The 20,780-nt window shown below is 37.0% G+C and overlaps 1 protein-coding gene across 3 annotated transcripts in view; it reads left to right on the plus strand.

Moving 5' to 3' along the window:
• Positions 1–20,780, plus strand: part of PDK3 (pyruvate dehydrogenase kinase 3) — a 109,950-nt gene that overhangs the window by 26,786 nt on the left and 62,384 nt on the right. For all 3 annotated transcript variants that reach the window (XM_069065643.1, XM_069065642.1, XM_069065644.1), the window contains exon 2: positions 3,714–3,855. In XM_069065643.1, coding sequence (XP_068921744.1) covers positions 3,746–3,855 — 110 coding nt within the window. In that variant the 5' untranslated portion in view covers positions 3,714–3,745. The remainder of the gene's footprint in view (positions 1–3,713; positions 3,856–20,780) is intronic.

Genomic DNA, 20,780 nt, shown 5'->3' on the forward strand with positions numbered 1-20,780 from the left:
ACTCCGATGGACTGGCCACATTGTTTGAATGCAAGGTGTATGCTTGCCAAAAAGACTTTTATAGAGAGCTCACACAGGGAAGCGTTCATGTGGTGGTCAGAAGATGCAATACAAAAACACTCTCAGGTCTCTCCTCTCTTAAGAACTTGATTATGTGACATGGAAGACACTGGCACACTACTGCCCAGCGTGGTATGCCTGCATCAGAGAAAGTACTGTGCTCTATGAGCAAAGAATTGAAATAGCTCAAAAGAAATGTGTGATGTGCAAATTTGGAGAATCCACCCCAAATGTTCACATGTACTATTTGTGCCCGAGTTCATATTGGTCTGATTGACCATAGTTGGACACACTGTAACTTGACTCTAGCATAGTGATGCTGGAACAAAGGACAACAACCAACCAACCAAGTTCGATGGCATTTGTGAACAGTTTTTGTTGTTGTTGCAGAAAAATTAACAGGCATACCTTGCTTAAAGTAAAGCCTAGATTTGAAAGATTCTGATTTACGTTTTTTAAAATAAGAGGCATGATTCTTCTTCTTAAAAAGATTCTTTTTAATATTCTTTTGGAACAGCAAAATCAGCTAAACTCTTTCTGTCCAAAGTAAAGCTCATTGTCTTTCTCTCCAAAAACCATCTCTCTTACAAACTTCCGTATTACTATTGAAAGTACTCTTATCCTTCCAGTTACCCTGGTTCAAAGACTCATTGAGGTTCCTTACTCCAACTGACTTTGTGTATGCAAGAAGTCCACACCATCTCGCAGGTACATCCCTTCCTTAGACAGCCACAGGTTGTAAGTGATTCACCTCTCCCCTTGATTATTGCTTCATAGAGAGGTGAGAGTAAAGCATTGATCTGAGCATGTTCAGCAAACTCCACTGACTCCTTTTTACTTCTAGGATTAAATAATCTTCCCCCCCCCAAAAAAAAAAAAAACCAACCCCACCAATAAACAAAGAAAAAAAGTAAGATCCAGGCCAGAAAAATGTAAGAAAAATGTCAGAAAATACTCTGGGAGTTCAGAAGTTTGGGAGATCACTATGGGCAAGCTTCATAGAAGAGGTATTACAGGAGTAGGACCTTGAAATACAGATAGGATTCAGAGAGGTGGAGAGGAGAAAGCAGAATATTGCAAGGCATAGTGTGAAGCATAAACCTGGGGTTGGGAAAATGTATGTGTTATGTTGGGGAGTAATGAGGACACCAGTCTGCAGGAGCAGAGGCCTTATGTAGAGGGGTGGTGAGAAATGAGTTGATAAAAAGTATCTTGAAGGCAGAGGTATTGAAGAGCCATTCAAGGTTTTTTAAACAGGGCTGGCACTTGATTAAAGCCTCAGAATGCAATTAGGATTTTCTTTCTTTATTTGGGTTACAAGGTTGTATGAGATAAGAGGCCTGCCCAGAAGTCAGAGGCAATCTTTTTCTTTCTGGAAACTAGTTATCATTGATGTTTTTCTATGAAGGTAATAAATAATATCACATTCATATAATGCTTTAAGGTGTCTACTGTAGCAGCAAGCACCCCAAGCGTCCTCAGGGTTTGCAGCTACCACAGGTTCTTGGATCTGCTTTGTTAAAGGAAAGCAACTCAAAATGGGTTAACAAGCTTACTTTAATCAGTCAGACATATATCGTTTACCTTGTTCAGGAGAAAAGGTCAGCACCCTGAACCTCAAAGTATACAGGCATAATTATCAAGACAGAAACATCAAGTAAACAGATTTCCAAACTGTCCAACCATTACATCCATACCCAGTCAACATCTGGGTTTCCACATTCTGGGTTTTTTCAAAGCCGGGGGACTCTCAAAAACGGCTTCCCAGAATTCAGATCAAATCACAGAACACTTCTCAAAGTGAGTCCCAAAACAAAGCTACACATCAGGGCTTATATAGCCTTCTCCTGGCTCAGAGAATGAATAACAACCTTATTGACTCACTGGCCAATCAAGAAGTATCTACTGAAAAACAAGCCTCCCCCACCCCAGGCTTCAGGTGCACATTAGCCTAGGGGCAGGGAAGATCTTTAAAATTTACATTCTTATTACATCTACACACACAGTCTTCTCTAGAATGTAAACTTTTTGAGGGTAAAGACTTTCACATTTAGCACATTTATTGTTGTTAAGTTGTGTCCTATTCTTTGTGACCCCATTTGGGGTTTTCTTTGCAAAGATACTGGAGTGTTTTGCCATTTCCTTCTCCAGCTCAAACCAAGGCAAACAAGGTTAAATGACTTGTCCAGGGTCACACAGCTTTTATGTATCTGAGACCAGATTTTAATTTAGGAAGATTAGGAATCTTCTGACTCCAGGCTTGGCACTCTATTCATTGTGTCACCTAGATACCCTTACCTGGCACATGTTTGATAAATGCTTGTTGATTTACATGATTTAATATACAAAAGTTAGAGATATTTCTACTGTGTAAACCAAGATAATGCAGTATTAGGAGAGTTATGAAGAAAAGTTCCAGCCAGGAAATTAATTTCCCTGTCTTAGGCCTATTCTTGATTTTTTTTTCATTAATTCAGCTTTATTAATAAAAGCCCCAGAGGAATATCAGATATACTTGGAAAATTCAGTAAGTGAGAGTGAGATAGGAGGAGACCATGGGGATGACAAGCTTTGTGCCTTGTCCACTGTAATTCAGCATTAGTACATTAGGGAGAAGATGAAGAGAAGGCAGACTTGCTGAGGTTGCTAAGAAAGCTAGCTAGTGGATACTGGGAGAAGAGCCATTTCCTGCTTCTGTACAGACAGTATTCCTTCTTTCTCTGATTTTTCTGTCCACTTATCTTTGTGTATATGTAAATACTCTTAAGTTTATACTACAAGTGACCACACCATACTAGGAATATCTTTAAGACTCAAGAGCCTCATCTGTCATCTCAAACCTGTATTTGAAGTATATTAGAGGATTTGGCTTTACTACAAAGGACAAGTCTGAGCTAGCTTTTTGGTATATCTAATGTTTCATTGTTGATGACTCCTCATTGGACCACTAAAGCATATAGATACTCCTTGCGGCAGTGGAACTATAGTATCTAAAGGAGTACTTTTTGTAAAAATATTTGGAAAACATATTTGTGTAGGTTTTTTTGGTTATTTTCCCCCAAGAAACCTGCCATACAGGAGTGGATTAACATCATAAGATCATAAATTTAGACCTGGAAAGAACCTGAGGTTAACTGGTCTCACCTCTCATTTCACAGATGAGGAAACTTAAGTTAGAGAAAGAGTAAATAACTTGCCCAAGATATACAAGTAGTGAGTGTGAGTTGGAATTTTAACTTAGGTTGTTTCACTTTGAATCCAACAGTCTTTCTATTCTATGGTATTGAAGTAGTACTCTGATATTTGAGTATTGTGCAAATGATTTCTTTTCTGTTATTACCAATTATTTGGCAATCATTTTAGACCACATCCCTAGTCAGTTTCCATTTTTGTGCTGATGACACTGGTATATACATCTGTTTGGGAACGGTTAACCTGCTCTTCTAGTCCTGCCTCCTAACACAAAGGAAGAGCTCTTCTAAGCCAATTATACTCTTCCTATTTTTACCTGTTTGCTAGTTTTAAAATCTACATTGAATGATGTTTTGATTTTTCTTACCACTGCCCTATAATTGCTTTCTTAGAAAATCCTGTTGTTGCCCATGTTAATTTGTGATGTTCATAAAACAGGTATTTTTTCCTTCTCTTAACAGGACGTGACAATGCATGTGAGAAGACATCATACATGTTTCTACGAAAAGAGCTTCCAGTGCGACTGGCTAACACAATGAGGGAAGTCAATCTGTTGCCTGATAACTTGCTGAGTCGACCTTCAGTAGGACTGGTGCAGAGTTGGTAAGTAAATATTTTTTCAAGGTCATAATTATCCTGGAATTGTCCTGGAAATTTTTGAGGCATAGTTCTGGTTCCTTGAATATTGAGGTATTGGAACTGCTTTTCTTAAAAATGAATATAAAGGAAAATCTTGACTTTCTTGAGAAATGAGTCATTCTGAATAGATGAAATTTCTTTATGCCTGGCTTCCATTAAAGTCCTGTTTGAGTGTCTTACCAGAATTTGTAGATGAAACTAGGTTCTTAATGGCTAGGACAGTAGAGCATAAGCTCTAGAAGGCTCTACCTGGAAAAATTTCCAGGACAGGGGGTTGTATTTTAATTCTTCCCTTGGAGTGGATTGTTTTTTATGCATTCAAGATCCAGCCTTGCAAGTTCAAAGAACCTTCTCGTCAGAAAGGTGACCTCAGATGATTTATTTTTTCACCTGTATCAAACCCAAAAGACTGCCTACTAAGGCACTAGATCTGTGATCTGCTTCTATAAAGGAAACACCTACAGTGATGAAATTGTGGACCCTTGAATTGTATAATGCAGATGAAGAAAAGTGAGCCTGATAAGACGTATGTGATGATGAATTCTATATAAACAGAGTGTGACAAAGCTTTGGGATATTTTTTTAAAAACTCTATTGGGGAAAGTGAATGAATTAAAGGGAAAAAAAGCATTAAGTGTGTGTCTGCTACTGAGCAAGTCTGTGAATGCTACTGAGCAAGTACTGGCATAAATCATGGAAGTTCACAGGATTGCTGAGTGGAGTTATGGAGAAATTGACCTGAACATCTTTTTCAGGAATAATCTCATCCTTTTTCCTCACCCTTCACATTTTTAGCTTTTTTCTATTTATAGATTCCTTCTACTTTGCTTTCAAATATTTTGCCTTATTCTTTAAAAATCCTTCACTCAGCCCTGCCATCCCCTCAGGTCATTTTCCTTTCTCAGCCAAACTTCAACTCTGTTTTTTTTTATCTTCTCACTCCTCAGTACTTTGCAGTCTGCCTTCTGGCCTCATAACTCAATAGAAACTTCTTTATTGAAAGTTACCATGATCTCTTAATTGCCATTTCTGATGATCTCTTCTTAGTTCTTATTCTTCTTGACCAACCTTTCTTCCTATATACTTTCCTCTCTGTTTTCTGACTCTTCCTTCTTGGTTTTTCTATTATCTGTCTGAATGTTCCTTTTCAGTCTTCTTTGCTGGCTTTTCCATAGCACATTTCCTAACTGTATATGTTCTCTAAGATTTGCCTTTTGTTGGGAAAGTTCAGAATATATCTCTAAGAATGACTTCTAATAGTATACTTAGCTTTGGTGTGTGTTTTTACATTCAGTAAGACTGTTAGCTTCTTGAGGTCAGAAGCTGTGTTCCATTGAAACTTTTTTTTTAAAATTAAATTATTTATTTTTAGTTTTCATTATTCACTTCTGTAAGTTTTAGATTTTCTACCCCCTCTCACCTCTCTTCCCAAGACGTCTTGCTGGGCTCTACACATACATTTCCTATTTAAACACATTTTCACATTAGTCATGTTGCAGAGAAGAATTATAATGAATGGGAAAAACCAGAAGAAAGAAAAAAAAAATAAAACAAAACAAGAAAATAGTCTGCTTCGTTCTGCCTTCTGACTCCACAGGTCTTTTTTTGGATGTGGATGCCATTTTCCATTGTGTATTCTTTGGAATTGTTTTAGATCCTTGCATTGATGAGAAGGGTTAAGTCTTATCAAAATCAGTCCTCACATACTGGCTGTTACTGTGTACAATGTTCTCCTGGTTCTGCTCCCCTCAGTCAGCATCAGTTCATATATGTCTTTCCAAGTTTCTCTGAAGTGCACCTGTTCATCATATCTTATAGCACAATGGTATTCCGTTACATTCATATACTACAGCTTGTTTAGCCATTCCCCAGTTGATGGGCATCCCCTAAATTTCCAGGTCTTGGCCACCACAAAAAGAGCTGCTATAAATATTTTTGTACATGTGCATCTTTTCCCCATTTTTCTGATCTCCTTGGGATATAGTCCTAGAAGTGGTATTGCTGGGTCAAAGAGTATACACATTTTTATAGCCCTTTGGGCATAGTTTCAAATTTCTGTCCCGAATGGTTGGATCAACTCACAACTCCACCAACAATGAATTAGTGTTCCAACTCTTCTCCATCAGTATCATGTTCATGTTTTGTGATGTTAGCCAATCTAATAAGTGTGATGTGGTACCTCAGAATTGTTTTGATCTGCATTTCTATAATCAATAGTGATTTGGAACATCTTTTTCATATGACTATAGCTAACTTTAATTTCTTCCTCTGAAACTTCCTGTTCATATCCTTTGACCATTTATCAATTGGGGAATGACTTATATTCTTGTAAATTTGACCCAGTTCTCTCTATATTTTAGAAATGAGACCTTTATCAGAGACGCTAGTAATAAAAATTCTTTCCCAGCTTTCTTCTTCCCTCCTAATCTTGGTTGCATTGGCTTTGTTGGTGCAAAAACTTTTCAATTTAATGTAATCAAAATTACCTATTTTGCATTCTCCACAAATCTGACAGATAAACTACTCCTTGTTCCCCTAATTTGTTTATCGTATCAGTCTTTATACCTAGATCATGCACCCATTTGGACTTTATTCTGGTATATGGTGTCAAACCTTGGTCTATGCACAGTTTCTGCCATACAATTTTCCAGTTTTCCCAGCAGTTTTTGTCAAACAGTGAGTTCTTAACCCAGAAACTGGGGTCTTTGGGTTTATCAAATAGTAAATTGCTATAATCATTGACTACCCTGTCTTATCTACCTAACCTATCCCACTGATCTACCCTTCTGTTTCTTAGCCAGTACCAAGTGGTTTTGATGACTGCTGCTTTATAATACAATTTAAGATCTGATATGGCTAGGCCACCTTCCCTAGCATTTCTTTTCATTAATTCCCTTAATACTCTGGACCTTTTGTTCTTCCAGATGAATTTTGATATTTTTTCTAGCTCTAAAACATAACTTTTGTAGTTTGGTTAGTATGGCACTGAATAAATAAAATAATTTAGGTAGAATTGTCATTTTTATTATATTAGCTTGGCCTACCCATGAACCACTGATATTTTTCCAATTATTTAGATCTGACTTTATTTGTGTGAAAAGTGTTTGTAATTATGTTCATATAGTCCCTGGGTTTGTTTTGGCAGGTAGACTCCCAGACGTTTTAAAATGTCCACAGAAACTTTAAATGGAATTTCTCTTTCTATCTCTTGCTATTGGGCTTTTTGTTAGTAATGTATAAAAATGTGGATGATTTATGTGGGTTTATTTTCTGTCCTACAACTTTGCTAAAGTTATTTATTATTTCAAGTAGTTTTTTACTTGATTCTCTAGGTTCTTTAAGTATATCATCATATTGTCTGCAAAGAGTGATAGCTTAGTTTCTTCTTTGCCTATTCTAATTCCTTCAATTTCTTTTTCTTCTCTTGTTGCTAAAGTGAACATTTCTAGTACTGTATTGAAAAACAGTGGTGATAATGGACATCCTTGTTTTACCCCCATTCTTATTGGACATGCATCTAGCTTATCTCTATCACATATAATGTTTGCTCATCATTTTAGGTATATGCTACTTCTCATTTTAAGAAAGGCTCCATTTATTCCTATGCTCTCCTGTGCTTTCAGTAGGAATGGGTGTTATATTTTGTCAAAAGCTTTTTCTGCATCCATTGAGATAATCATATAGTTTCTGTTAGTTTTGTTGTTGATATGATCAGTTTTTCTCCTAATTTCCCTAATATTGAACCAGCTCTGCATTCCTGGTATAAATCCCACCTGACCAAAGTGTGTTATTCTCATGATAAGTTGCTGTAATCTTTTTGCTAATATTTTATTGGAAATTTTCGTATCTCTATTTATTAGGAAAATTGGTCTATAATTTTCTTTCTCTGTTTTGTCTCTTCATGGTTTAGGTATCAATATCATATTTGTATCATAAAAAGAATTTGGTAGGATTCCTCCAATTTTCCCAAATAGTCTATATAGTATTGGAATTAATTGTTCTTCAAATTTTTGATAGAATTCACTTGTAAATCCATCTGATCCTGGAGATATTTTCTTAGGGAGTTCATTGATGGCTTGTTCAATTTCTTTTTCTGAGATGGGGTTATTTAAATATTTACTTCCTCTTCTGTTAATCTGGGCAAATTATGTTTTTGTAGATATTCATCCATTTCCCTAAGATTGTCAAATTTATGGGCATACAGTTGGGCAAAAAATTTCCTAATTATTGTTTTAATTTCCTCTTCATTGGAGATGAATTCACCTTTTCATTTTTGATACTGGTAATTTGGTCGTCTTCTTCATCCCTTTTTCCTTTCTTTTGGAGAGGCAGTTGGGGTTAAGTGACTTGCCCAAGGTCACATGGCTAGTAAGTGTTAAGTGTCTGAGGCCAGATTTGAACTCAGGTCCTCCTGACTCCAGAGCTGGTGCTCTATTCTCCCTGTTTCAGATGTGTTTCTCGTAGGCAACATATTGTAGCACTATGGTTTTTAATCCATTCTGCTATCTGCTTCTGTTTTATAAGATTTCATCCCATTCACATTGACAATTAAGATCACTATCTGTATGTTGCTTTCCATCTTATTTCCCCCTTGTTAATGCTTTTATTTCTCCCTTACCCTCCTCAAAAGTGTTTTACTTTTGACTACCGCCTCTCTCAATCTTCCCTCCCTTTTATCAGCCTCCCTCCCCTTTCTTTCCCTTTTCCCTTATTACTTCTTCCCTCCCTTCTAACCACCTCCTCCCTTTTCTTTCATTTTTCCCCTCCTACTGTCTGTAAGGCAAATTAGATTCCTATACTTAACTGAGTATGTTATTCCCTCCTTGAACCAAATCCAATGAGAGTAAAATGCAAACAACAGTCATCTCCCTCCCTTCTTTCCCTCTACTATAATGTTTTTGTTTCTCTTCATGTGATATAATTTACCCTTTTCTGCCTCTTCCTTTCCTCTTCTCCCATTATAGTCCCTTTGTGCCCCTTAATTAGGTCTTTTATCTTCACATCAGTTAATTTATACCCACACCTTCTATATATATATTTCTTTTAAATATTGTAATAAATATACAATTCTCAAGATTAACAAGTATCCTCCCATATAGGGATGTAAATAGTTTACTCTTACTGAATATATAGAATTGAATAACAACGTTTTTTTTTCTTTTTTTTTCCTGTTTACCTTTTTATGTGTCTCTTGAGTCTTGTATTTGAAGATCAAATTTTCCATAGAGCACTGGCCTTTTCATCAGGAAGGTCTGGAAGTCCTTTATTTCATTTAAGGTCCATCTACTTGACTGAAAGATTATGCTCAATTTTGCTGGGTAGTTGATCTTTGGTTATAGTACAAGCTCCTTTGCCTTATGAAATATCATATTCCAATCCCTCCAATCTTTTAATGTAGAAGCTGCAAGGTCCTATGTGATCCTGACTGTAGTTTAGCAATATTTGAATTGTTTTCTTTCTGGCTGCTTGCAGTATTTTCTCCTTGACCTGATAATTCTGGAATTTGGCTACAATATTCCTTGGTATTTTCAATTTGGGATCTCTTTCAGGAGATGATTGATGGATTCTTTCAATGAGTTATTTTACCCTCTGGTTCTAGGACCTCAGGGCAGTTTTTTTTTTTTATGATTTCTTGGAAGATACCATCCAGATTTTTTTTTTCCATCAAGGCTTATCTATGGACCAATAATTCTTAGATTATTTCTCTTGGATCTGTTTTCCAGGTCAGTTGTTTTTCTAATGAAATATTTTACATTTTCTTCTATTTTTTCATTCTTTAGATTTTGTTTGACTGATTCTTGATGCCTTATAGAGTCATTAGTTTCTACTTGTCCAATTATAATTTTTAACGAACTGGTTTTTCAGTTAGCTTTTGTGCCTCCTTATTCATTTGTCCAATTTTACTTTTTAAGGAGCTCTCTTCAGTGAAATTTTTTTTTCCATTTTGTCAATTGTATTTTTAAAATAATTGGTCAATTTTTCTTCTACTTCTGTAATTTGACTTTTAAAATTCTTCTTGAGCTCTTCCAGTAATGCTTTTTGGACTTGTTCATATTCTTTTATATTCATATTATATATTTATATTTATAGTTCATATTACCTTTTGAGGTTTCAGATGTGCGTATAGCATCAAGGCTGTCTTCTTCAGAATTTGTATTTTGATCATCCCTGACTCCATAGTACAATTACATGGTCTTTCCTTTTCAGATTTGCTTTTTGCCCATTGTGATTGCCTATTTCCTGACTTTTAAAGTGACTCTCTGGTTGTGGGGCACAGGGGGCTCTGAAGCACAGCCGGGAGCTAGGGGCCTGGTTACTGGCTTTGTGTGCTGTGGCCTTTGGTTCTGTCAATTAGAAGCTATATAATGCTGCAGCTCACCTGGTGCTGAGCTGGAGTGGGCTGGTATGTGCTGAGGCAAGGCCAGGTGAGGTGTGAGTTTTCCCAGGGTTACACTGAAGCTTGCACATGAGGTGTAGGGGAGGGGTGGTCTGGTCACTGGAGGTCTCTACTCCCCATGGGCTATGCTAGAGAATAGGCAGGCTCAGCCACTGGTGGGTGTCTGACGGTGCTGGTGTTTGTGGATTCCCCTGGCCATGTAAAGGCAAGCCTGGGGTCCTGGTGTTGGCACTTACTGACTCCATCTCCTGGGGGCTCAGAATCTCCCACCAGTTGCTGAGTTGGGGCTTACTGGGAAGTCTCCCATCCTGCCCTGGTTCTCTTCAGCCACAAGAAAGACTCTTCCTGTTGATCTCCGTAGCTTCCTGAGCTAAAAGACTGCTGTACTTCTGCTGGTTCCACTATTCCAGCATTTTTCCTAGGGCAGTATTCTCTGGGTTTTCAAGGTCCACAAGGGGGGGGCGGTAAGCACTTGTGGTTTACTTCACCGTCTTGGCTTCCAAAAATTCAAGTAGGTAACTTTCAAACATTTTAATCGGAGGGTTGATAGCCCCAGGAGTAGCTGTTGATGCTGCTGCAGGCTTTGCTCTTGCCTCTCACCTAGCTCTGACAGACTCCCCTCCTGTGCTGAGAGGTTTGGGGATCACCCCTGCTGCAGGTGATTCAGTCGGCCAGGACCCACTCCCCGCTTTGCTATAGTCGGGTCTGTGCTGGTGCAGCCTGCACACTCTGCGCTCCCCCCGCCCAGTGCAACAAATCTTTCTTGTCAACTTTCCATGTTGTCCTGGGCTGGAAATCTGCCTCCTAGTGGATTCTGCCACTCTAAAATTTGTTCAGATTCACTTTTTAGAGGTTACTGAAGGAATTTGTGGGAGAGCTCAGGTGGTTCCCTGCTTTCACTTTGCCATCTTCAACTCTTTTGTTTCTTAATTGGTCTAGCACAACATAAGTGTTGCTTACTTGTTTGTCTTTATAGGCTGTGTCTTGACTTAAGAAGACAAATATCCCCTCCCATACTGCTGAACTGGGTTGACGTGCCTTTAGTATTTATATACTGATGCATTTAAAGGGCTGTTAGTACTATTCCCTTCAGTATTCCAACAGTAGAGGTATTTTATATGAAGAGCAGCAGCATTGGCATGAAAGTACCTGTGTACTCTTCTGCTCTTGAAGAATTGACTTTTTTCCCTTTTCTGATATGAGTGTTTGCTACCCAGTGTCCCAGCAGTACTTCTGATTGCTTCAATAGCTACTGATTTCTATAGTTTTTTTTTCTATTTTTCTTCATGTCTTTTTTTGTGTATTTTTGGCTTTACTTGAAATGTTCAGCCTTTTATAAACATCACCTGTGAACTAGTACTTCTTTTTTGCATTTTGAACTGACCAGTGATAGAGGGAGGGTGTCTTTTGATAGCTAGGATTTTACTGTATTTCTGTAAGTTTGATGAATTTATATAATTTTCCTTTTTTTCCTTAGTTGCCAATTAAAATATTGGGTTTTTGAATAAATTTCTTATTTACTACCTTCTGGTAACTGGAAATATTCTAACTCATTGAGTAATTTTCTGAGTAGGAGGGAGAAAAAAAGTCAAATTGGCATTGAATCCTTGTGTATTGATGAATTATGACTAATGTCTTCACTGAGAAGTTACAGTAATTTTTAGTTAACGTATTTAAAATTTGTTGTAGTGGATGTCAAGTCTAATAGTCAGAATATCTTGTATTGTTTTCTTTTCCTTTATCTGAAAGCAGTTATAAAACACCCACACAAGCCTCTGTTACAAACAAGTTAAGCAGACATGCTGCCCATTAAGTAGTACCACCTATTTTGTTATTTTCTTCTTGGTTTCTATTGTTACTTTTTGTTTTGATATATTCACTCCCCCCCAAAAACAATTCCCCATAGTACTTTACTATAGAAAGGTAAATACAACTGCTTGAATGCTTGGTTGCTACAATATATGTTTATTTCCATTTTTGTAGTTTACTATTTATTATCAGAAAGATAGAATGTGTACTTTGATAATATGGAGCCAACCTTGTCCACCTTGTTTGTTCTGAATTTTGCTTCCTCTTAGTGTTATCTTTCTTTATGTCGTTGTAGTCATCACATATATTCTTTTTGGCTCTGCTTTTTTGCTCTACATCAATTCACTTCTTACTATGTTTTTGTGAATTCTTCATATTTGTTGTTAGGACCATATATTTTAAAATATACCATATCAATATAGATGTGCATACCAGCATAAAACATATGTGTGTGTGTCTGTCCATATAAGGGTGTATGTGTAAGTCTTTGTACCATAACCAAATGAAGAGATGTTTGGGGAGTGAAGTGTGAATTGTATCAGTTTGAAAGCATGAGAGAATAAGTAAGTTTTTTGGAGAAACAGTTGGATGGGACAGGAGGTACTATTTTCTTTCCTGACTGAAAGGTGTGATAAGGTCATTAGTTGGGAAAGAATTATTAGATTATTATTTTAAGACTGTTTAGTCAGAATAGGCTTCATAGAAGAGGTAGATCTTTAATAGTGTTAGAGAATATGATGAATCATTACCAGTTGTTAAAGTTAGAATGATAAGCATAAGTTTATTTGGAAAATTAAGATACAATCAGAATGTTTAGTGAGGGAGAGAAGAAGTAGGGAGAGAGAAGGGTGGCCATGAACACCACCGGGGAATGGTAGGTTTATGTCCTGACTCAGTATTTGGGAGGTTGGGGTAACAACTAGTAAAAGGTTGGTGAAATTGTCATGATATCTTTGCTGATAGTTTTACTTCATCTTGTTGAGCTTGGGAGAAGAGCCATCTGGATCATATATCAGTAGCCCACTTGTACACTTTTCCTCTATCTTCATGTCCATATATATAGTATAATTATGTAAACATTATACACAAATTATGTAAACACTACTCTCCTGGTAGTCAGTATCACATTAGAGGCATCCTGACACTCTCTAGAGCTCTAGGGTCAGTATGTTCAAAGGCAGGAATGAAATAGAACAAAAGAAAAAAAACAAATATATGTGCAGAACAGAGTTCCCCCTAGCCTGGGACTAAAGAGAAGTGAGATACTTATCTGGCCATCTTGGTGGATTGTCATTTATTCAGGTGGAGAAATTTGGTTTTAGTCCTCAGTGTGAAAAGGAAACTTTTTTTTTTCTGAATTCATGAATGACCTTGGTGAAAAGGGTGACTTTTGTCAAGGGAAGCTTTCAGTGGGTTGTAGAACAGCCAACACTGTGCCTTCATAATGGGGAGGCATCAGTTGACTAGAGAGACGTAGAAACCAGACTGGATTTTACTGGGGTGATGGAAAAGAAGGAAAAGAAATTAAACATAAAAAGGAAGTTGTAGGATTTGGCTCTATATTAGTATAGGAAATGAAGGACAATGAAGACTGAAAGGTCATTAAGTCCTAACTTGGAACACATATGGAGAATAGATCAGACATTTCCACAGTAACTTAAAGGTCAGGAAGAGGGACTTCACAGGGAAAATGAATTTGGGCTTGAGAGAGCAGAAATTCTTGTGATTTGAAATGTTTTCTAGACAAAAAGGAAATATTGCTTAGAATTAGGGAATCTGGTTCCTTAGGCAATAGAACATTGTTCAGGCTTACATTTTCTGTTTTTCTTTTAGTTAAATATTTGTGTGTCCACTGAGTAATAATGTCCCAAGCATTTTGGAGAATAGGTATTTATTTGTATCTTCTAGTTGTGTACAGGCTAATAGAGGAAATCAGAAAGACAGTCTGTTAACCACCAACAGATATAGACTTGACTTGTATACATTTTATACTTGAAAGGTATCTTAGAAATGATCTAGTTTAATACTCTTATTTTTATTTTTATAGGTGAGGAAGTTCCACAGTAACTGAGGTCCATTGAGGTTGTTATTTGTCTAAGTAAACCCAGATGAATGGCTAGTTAACAATAGAGCCAACCCCAAAGGTCTCATCACAGACAATCCATTGATTTTTTTTTTCCACAACTATACTTCAGTAATCTTATAGTTAGACCCGAATGGACCTGAGAGGCCATCCAGTCCAACTCCCTCATTTTGCTGATGGGAAAAATGAGATTAAGAGAAATTAGTTTCTATAATCACTATTATCAAAGAAATTTTTAGCATTTTTTATTTTTTGGAGGGGGGAAGGCAGGGCAATTAGGGTTGAGTGACTTGCCCACGGTCACACATAAGTGTTAAGTGTCTGAGGCTGGATCTGAACTCAGGTCCTCCTTACTCCAGAGCCAGTTCTCTATTCGATGCGCCACTTAGCTGCCCCCAAAAGAGCACTTCTTTATGGGTCAATAGATATCTTTGATTTCTTCCTCTGAAAACTGCCAATTCATATCCTTTGACTGTCTATCAATTGAGGAATGGCTTGTTCGTACATAATTGCTTGCATTCCGCCACCACCCCCCCCCCCCCCACGGACTACAAGCTCTTTGTCTTTTGCCTTTCTCTGTCATCTCCACTGTTTAGCATAATGCCTGGCACATAATGGGTGCTTAACAGATTTTTATCGACTGATCTAGAAAAGGGGGAAGAGAATGTTAAGATAAAATCTGGGCATTTTTAGATGGAGAGTAGGGGAGAAGCAGGGAACCCAGAAGACATACATAGTGTTGCATACATTATCAGATTTGATCCTTGTGTTAAATGTTTTTGTTTAATTGTATCACTTTGTCACAAGGGAGGAAGGGTTCAGTCTAGTAGAAGTGAGGTTGAAATAATTGTGGTATAGAAACAGGATGAATGAGATGTATTTTTAAAAAATAAAATCCAGGGCAGCTAGGTAGTACAATGAATAGATCACCAACCCTTGGAGTCAGGAGGACCAGAGTTCAAAACTGGCATCAGACACTTAACACTTACTAGCTATGTGTCCTTTGTTAACACTTACTTGTTGTGTGACCTTGGGCAAATCACTTAACCTCAATTACCCTGCCTTCCCCCCAAAAAAAGACCAAAAAAATTAAAATAAAATAAAATACATTATGCTTTTATTTTTAAAACGTGTAATAGCCAGGCATGGTGACCTATGCCTATGATGAGGGATGGCTCCCAATAGGTTCAGCAGGAACTCTGATCTTATCTAAGACCAGAACCTGCGATTCAGTCTGGAAAGAATTCAGCTCAGCCTTACTTGGAGTCAGAGTTGAAAAAATTTATTATACGCTTTGCAGCCGGCAAGGATCCTTAGGGGACCTGCAAGTGAAAGGGGGTACAGGCTTTTACTTTTAAAGGGTAGGGCTGCCATTCTCAGGACTGAATGGATGGATGGAAGGGACTTCAGAGCATAGATAAAAGTTTGAGGAGTTTAACTTGGAGATGAGATTTGGGCCAGACAGGAGGAGACATGAGGAGATTAAGCTAGGACAAAGGAGTCCTAAGTTGTTGCCTGGGCGAAGGGGCAGAGTTTGAGGCTGGGAAAGGGATTTTACAGACTGGTTTTACAAATTGATGTTACAGACTGATGTTGCCAATTGGTTTTACAAATTGCTGTTACAGATATAGATCCCAAGCACCCCCATCACCTATAATTCTTGCTACTGGGGAGGCTGAAACTGGTGAATTGCTTGAAGTTCTGAACTTCAAGAAGGCTATTCCAATAAGGTATCTACACCAAATCTGGCACCAACATGTTATATCTCCCAGAGCAGGGGTCCCTCAGGTTGCTAAAGAAGGGTGTACCAATCCATGTCAGAAATGGAGCAAGTCAAGCTCCTGTGTTGTTCAGTAGTGGGATTGACCTCTAAGTAGTCTTTGCACTTCTAGACTAGGAAAGATAGGGAGACTTGCTCTTAAAATACTACTACTACTAATAAAAATAATCAAATGAAAAATCTTTCACATCACTAATAATAAGAAAAAAAATCTGCTTCCTACATATCTTTGAATGGGCAGCATGGATAGAGTGCCAGACTTGGAGTCAAGAAGACTTATCTTCCTGAGTTCAAATCCAGCCTCAGATACTTCTTAGCTGTGTGACCCTGGGAAAGTCACTTAACCCAGTTTGCCTTAATTTCCTCATCTGTAAAATGAAGTGGAGAAGAAAATGACAAACCACTCCATTATCTTTGCCAAGAAAACCCAAATAGGGTCATGACACAGCTGAAATGACTGAACAACAACAAAATATATCTTGTGTATCAGGCTTTTGTTAGGGAAAGTTGCTGCAGATTTTTCTCAGTTAATTGTTGACCTTCTATACTTAACTTTTTGTATATATTTATCTGTTATACAGGGGGCATGCTGGAGCCAGCTTCTACTTAGAGCTGATGTTTAAATAAACTTTTAGTGTGAATATATCTACAACCCAGAAAACTACAAATGATGACTTGATTTATTGATTTGTTAATTGTCTAGACTTGATGGAAAAATGTAGATAATTCAGATTAAGCTTAAAAGTGTGTTGTGCGTATGTCCTCCCCTCCCTAGTCAGTTGTTAAAACATTTACCAACACATCCCTACTGTCCAATAAAGACATTCAGTCTTCTCCCCCTCACTATCCCTCCAAAAAAAGAATGAAACTCGTGCTAGGAAATTTTAGTGGAGAATAATAGACTGACAGTGAAAAATATGGTCCATCCATCCATTAGTCATACTTAAGTAATAAATTCTTAGGACTTATAGTGGATCATTAATGAATGAATATGCTTGATTTTTAGGTTGTAAAGAAAGCCATAGCAGTGAAGTGGTAGAAATCACTCATATGTCTAGATGATCAAAGACTATTAAAGTAATAATGCATCTTCTAATAGCATTAACTTCATCTGTAGATGTAGGCTTTTTTCTTCCTTTGGATCAATTCATTCCAAAATTGGAAATTACTTTATTAATTGAAAAAAAAGAGGTGAATTTTTATTGGCTTCTTTAGATTAATTATAAGTTTGAATAATGCTTTATACAATCTGAACTCAGACCAAGACTCAAACACTTAGTAGCTGTGTGACCCTGGTCAAGTACTTTAATTTTGACCTATTTCCTCAACTTGAAAATGTTGATAATAATAGCTCCTATCTCCTAGGATGGTTTTAAGAATCAAATGAGGTTATAATTGTAAAGCGCTTAGCACAGTGCCTGGCGCATACTAGATTGTGGATAATTTGAAATGAAGGCAAGACAGAGAATGTTAACTCTGGAAAGAGCTTGCAGATCATCTAGTTCTCCTTTTACAAATGAGATATTTGGAGATGGTTAAGAGCTACTTTTCCTTTCTTTCACCAGCGCTACAACTCTCTTACCTTGAACACTACAGAAAAGTAAAGTAGTTGCCCAGTGTCCAAGTTAGACACAACTGTCATTCCAGTCTGAGGTTGTTTTTATGCATGTCGTGATTCCACCAAACATTTAAGACTAGAGCTGCATGAGTAGATGTCACCTTGTGAAGCTAATTATTATTTCTTATTGCTAGGTAAGCAAAAACCATAGTAAAAACTATGCCTAAACTCCGTAAGATTTATTAGTCTGTTTTTGGTTTCCTTCATCTTACCCTGCTCCACTTGGTAGGTTTTTCATATCATGGAATTTAAATATAAATCCAATGGTTATCAGAAGTACCAAACTCAAGGTCCACGTTTACAGCTCTGAGAAGAACAGCACCCTTACTTATAGAACACAAATGTTACTATGCTGATTATGGTAGTTTGCCACCTTCAGACCATACTTGTATAATAAACTTTGTAAGATCAGGGGCACAGATGACATAGATCATTATCTATCATTTACCTAAGAAGCAGCACTTGGCAATTATCTTGTTACTCACCACATTCCTGAGTTAATAGTATTATCCTTACAGTCAAATTGGGAAACAGAAGCACAAAGGAAATATTTTTAAAGAAAGTTAGTGAATTCAGGACTACTATTTGATGCTACAATAGGATTAGGATTCTAGGTCCAGCATGTTCTACTTTTGTAATCACAACTCTTCTCTTATTGGGAATAGCTGGGTGGTTATTGAGTAAACAAACCACATGCATTTCTCCATTATGAGAATTCTTTGCTTCAGATATGTACAACCACTTAACATATAATGCTTAGTTCCCCAGCATCTCTAGCCCTACAGAGAGAGGTGCCTTTTTTATCTTTAGACATTTTGTTTTGGCCTTGAGTGTCCTCTCTTCAGTCTGCCTTCCTGTATCCTACCTGTTCTTTTAGCAGGGGAAGACCAGAAGTAGCATAAATTAGGTGGGTGAGATGAGAATCATTTCTTCTTAGCTCCTAGTGGAGACAGCACAGGACCCTAAAGCTAAGAGCCCTGAGAATAGCCCCCAGATCATCAGTACTACTTCTAGCCTGGTTCCTAGAGCCATCATTAAGGGAAACCACCTTTGTTGAACAAAAAGGAGCTTACTATTTCCACCAACACCAAATGCCGACCAATGGCCACTGATGGATGGCAAAGTAAACCCTAGCAATAGTGATGTGTCCATTAACCTTGCTACTACCCTGTCTCCCCTCAACTGTCATTCAAGGGAGCAGTTCTTATGAAATTTTGACCTATCATCTGCCTCTGGAAATGCTGCAGCCTTTTTCAGGAGCCACAGTTATTGAAGGCAGACAAAAAAAAATCTAGCCAGCAATGTCCTTGGTACAATTAAAAAAAAAAAGTTCAACAGCAGAAATAAATAGATATATAAAGCATTTTATTTAACTTTTGTTATGTGCTAGGCACTGTGCTAAGCACTGGCAATACAAATACCAGCAAAAAGAAGGGGTACCTACTTATATTCTAATCGGGGAAGACAACACTAAAAGAGCTGAATATAGAGAGGGTTTTATGAATGGAAATGATACCAAAGTTGATTCATTCTCATCTACTTTGCTGCTGTAGCCTAGGAACTAATGGCTTTTTCATCTCAATATGGTATTGACAGGTATGCTTACTGCCAGCTCAAATCAGCTCAACACTACTGATTATTATATTTTCATTGTGAGCATTCACAGCTTAGAAATAGGCAAATGCTGTAGATCAGGGCTTGATATATTGTGGTGCTGATTGTTTAAACTTAAGAAAGTGATAGAGAAAATATTTTATAATGCAGATTAACCTTAAAAGTGTGTGTTGTACATATATATTTTTTCTCCCATATAATTAGTTAAATATTTTTCAGCACATCACTGGGTATTGTTCTGTAGTTTTCTTTTTCTCAGACTCACTTCTCTCCAGATTAGGTATCAGGACCTATTTGTCCCCTGGAAGGAGTTTGTTAAGATGCCATCCCAATTTCTGGAAATTATGTGGAATTACAATTGTTATTTGACTGTTTGATAGCATTTACTTGTAAATTCATCTAGGTTTGGATTTTAGTTTTCTTTTTTGAGGTTGGGTTGTTTAAATTCTCCATTTCTTTTTTTGTTAATATGAATATTTTGGATTCATCTGTTTCATTTTTCAGTTTTGTTGGACTGTAATTATAATTAATAAGGGTAAATAGATAATAATAATTTCTTTTATTTTTTAATTTGCTATAAATTCTCCTTTTTCTTTTTTTTCCTTTTTTCCCCTTATTAAATTCTCCTTTATCATTGCCAATTTTCTATCTCTTTTAGGATCAGATTAACCAATGATCCTAAATTCTTCCCTTATCCATAAATCTGACAGATAAATTATTCCATGCTCTCTTAATTTGTTCATGGTATCACTCTTTATGTCTAATCATGTACACATTTTGACCTTATCTTGGAATATGGTGTGAAATGTTGGTCTATATCTAGTTTCTGCCATATTGTTTTCTGATTTTCCCAGCAGTTTTTGTCAGATGAGTTTTGTTCTAAAAGCTTGGATCTTTGGATTTATCATATTCTTCATTATGATTACTAGCATATACTAGATTACTATAATGTAATTTGTACCTAATCTATTTCACTGATGTACCACTCTGTTTCTTAGCCAGTACCAGATAGCTTTGGTAATTACCACTTTATAATACAGTTTGAGATCTGGTATGGCTAGACCACCTTCTAATGCATTTTTTTTCATTGATTCCCATAATACCTTTGTGCTTTTTGTTCTTCCAGATGAATTTTATTATTTTTTTCTAGCTCTATAAAATAATTTGTTGATAGTTTGATTGGTATGGCACCGAATAAGTAGATTAATTCAGGTAGAATTATCGTTTTTATTATGTTGGCTCAGCCTACCCATGAACAATTAATATTTTTCCAATTGTTTAGATCTGATTTTGTGTGAAAAATGTTTTATAGTTGGGTTCATATAGTTCCTGAGTTTGTTTTGGCAGGTAGATTCCCACGTATTTTTTTATTGTCTACAGTTATTTTAAATGGAACTTCTCTTTCTATCTCTTGCTGCTGAATTTTGCTGAGAGAAATGCTCTATTTTATATCCCGCAGCTTTGCTAAAGTTGTTAATACTTTGTTTTTTTGCCTTTTGGAGGGCAGTTGGGGTTAAGTAACTTGTCCAGGTTTACACGGCGTGTGTGTGTGTGTGTGTGTGTGTGTGTGTGTGTGTGTGTGTGTGTG

This window comes from Petaurus breviceps, unplaced genomic scaffold, assembly GCF_028583685.1.
Source record: "Petaurus breviceps papuanus isolate PSGF00001 unplaced genomic scaffold, PetGlider_PUasm1.0 90696, whole genome shotgun sequence".
NCBI classification, from domain to species: domain Eukaryota; kingdom Metazoa; phylum Chordata; class Mammalia; order Diprotodontia; family Petauridae; genus Petaurus; species Petaurus breviceps.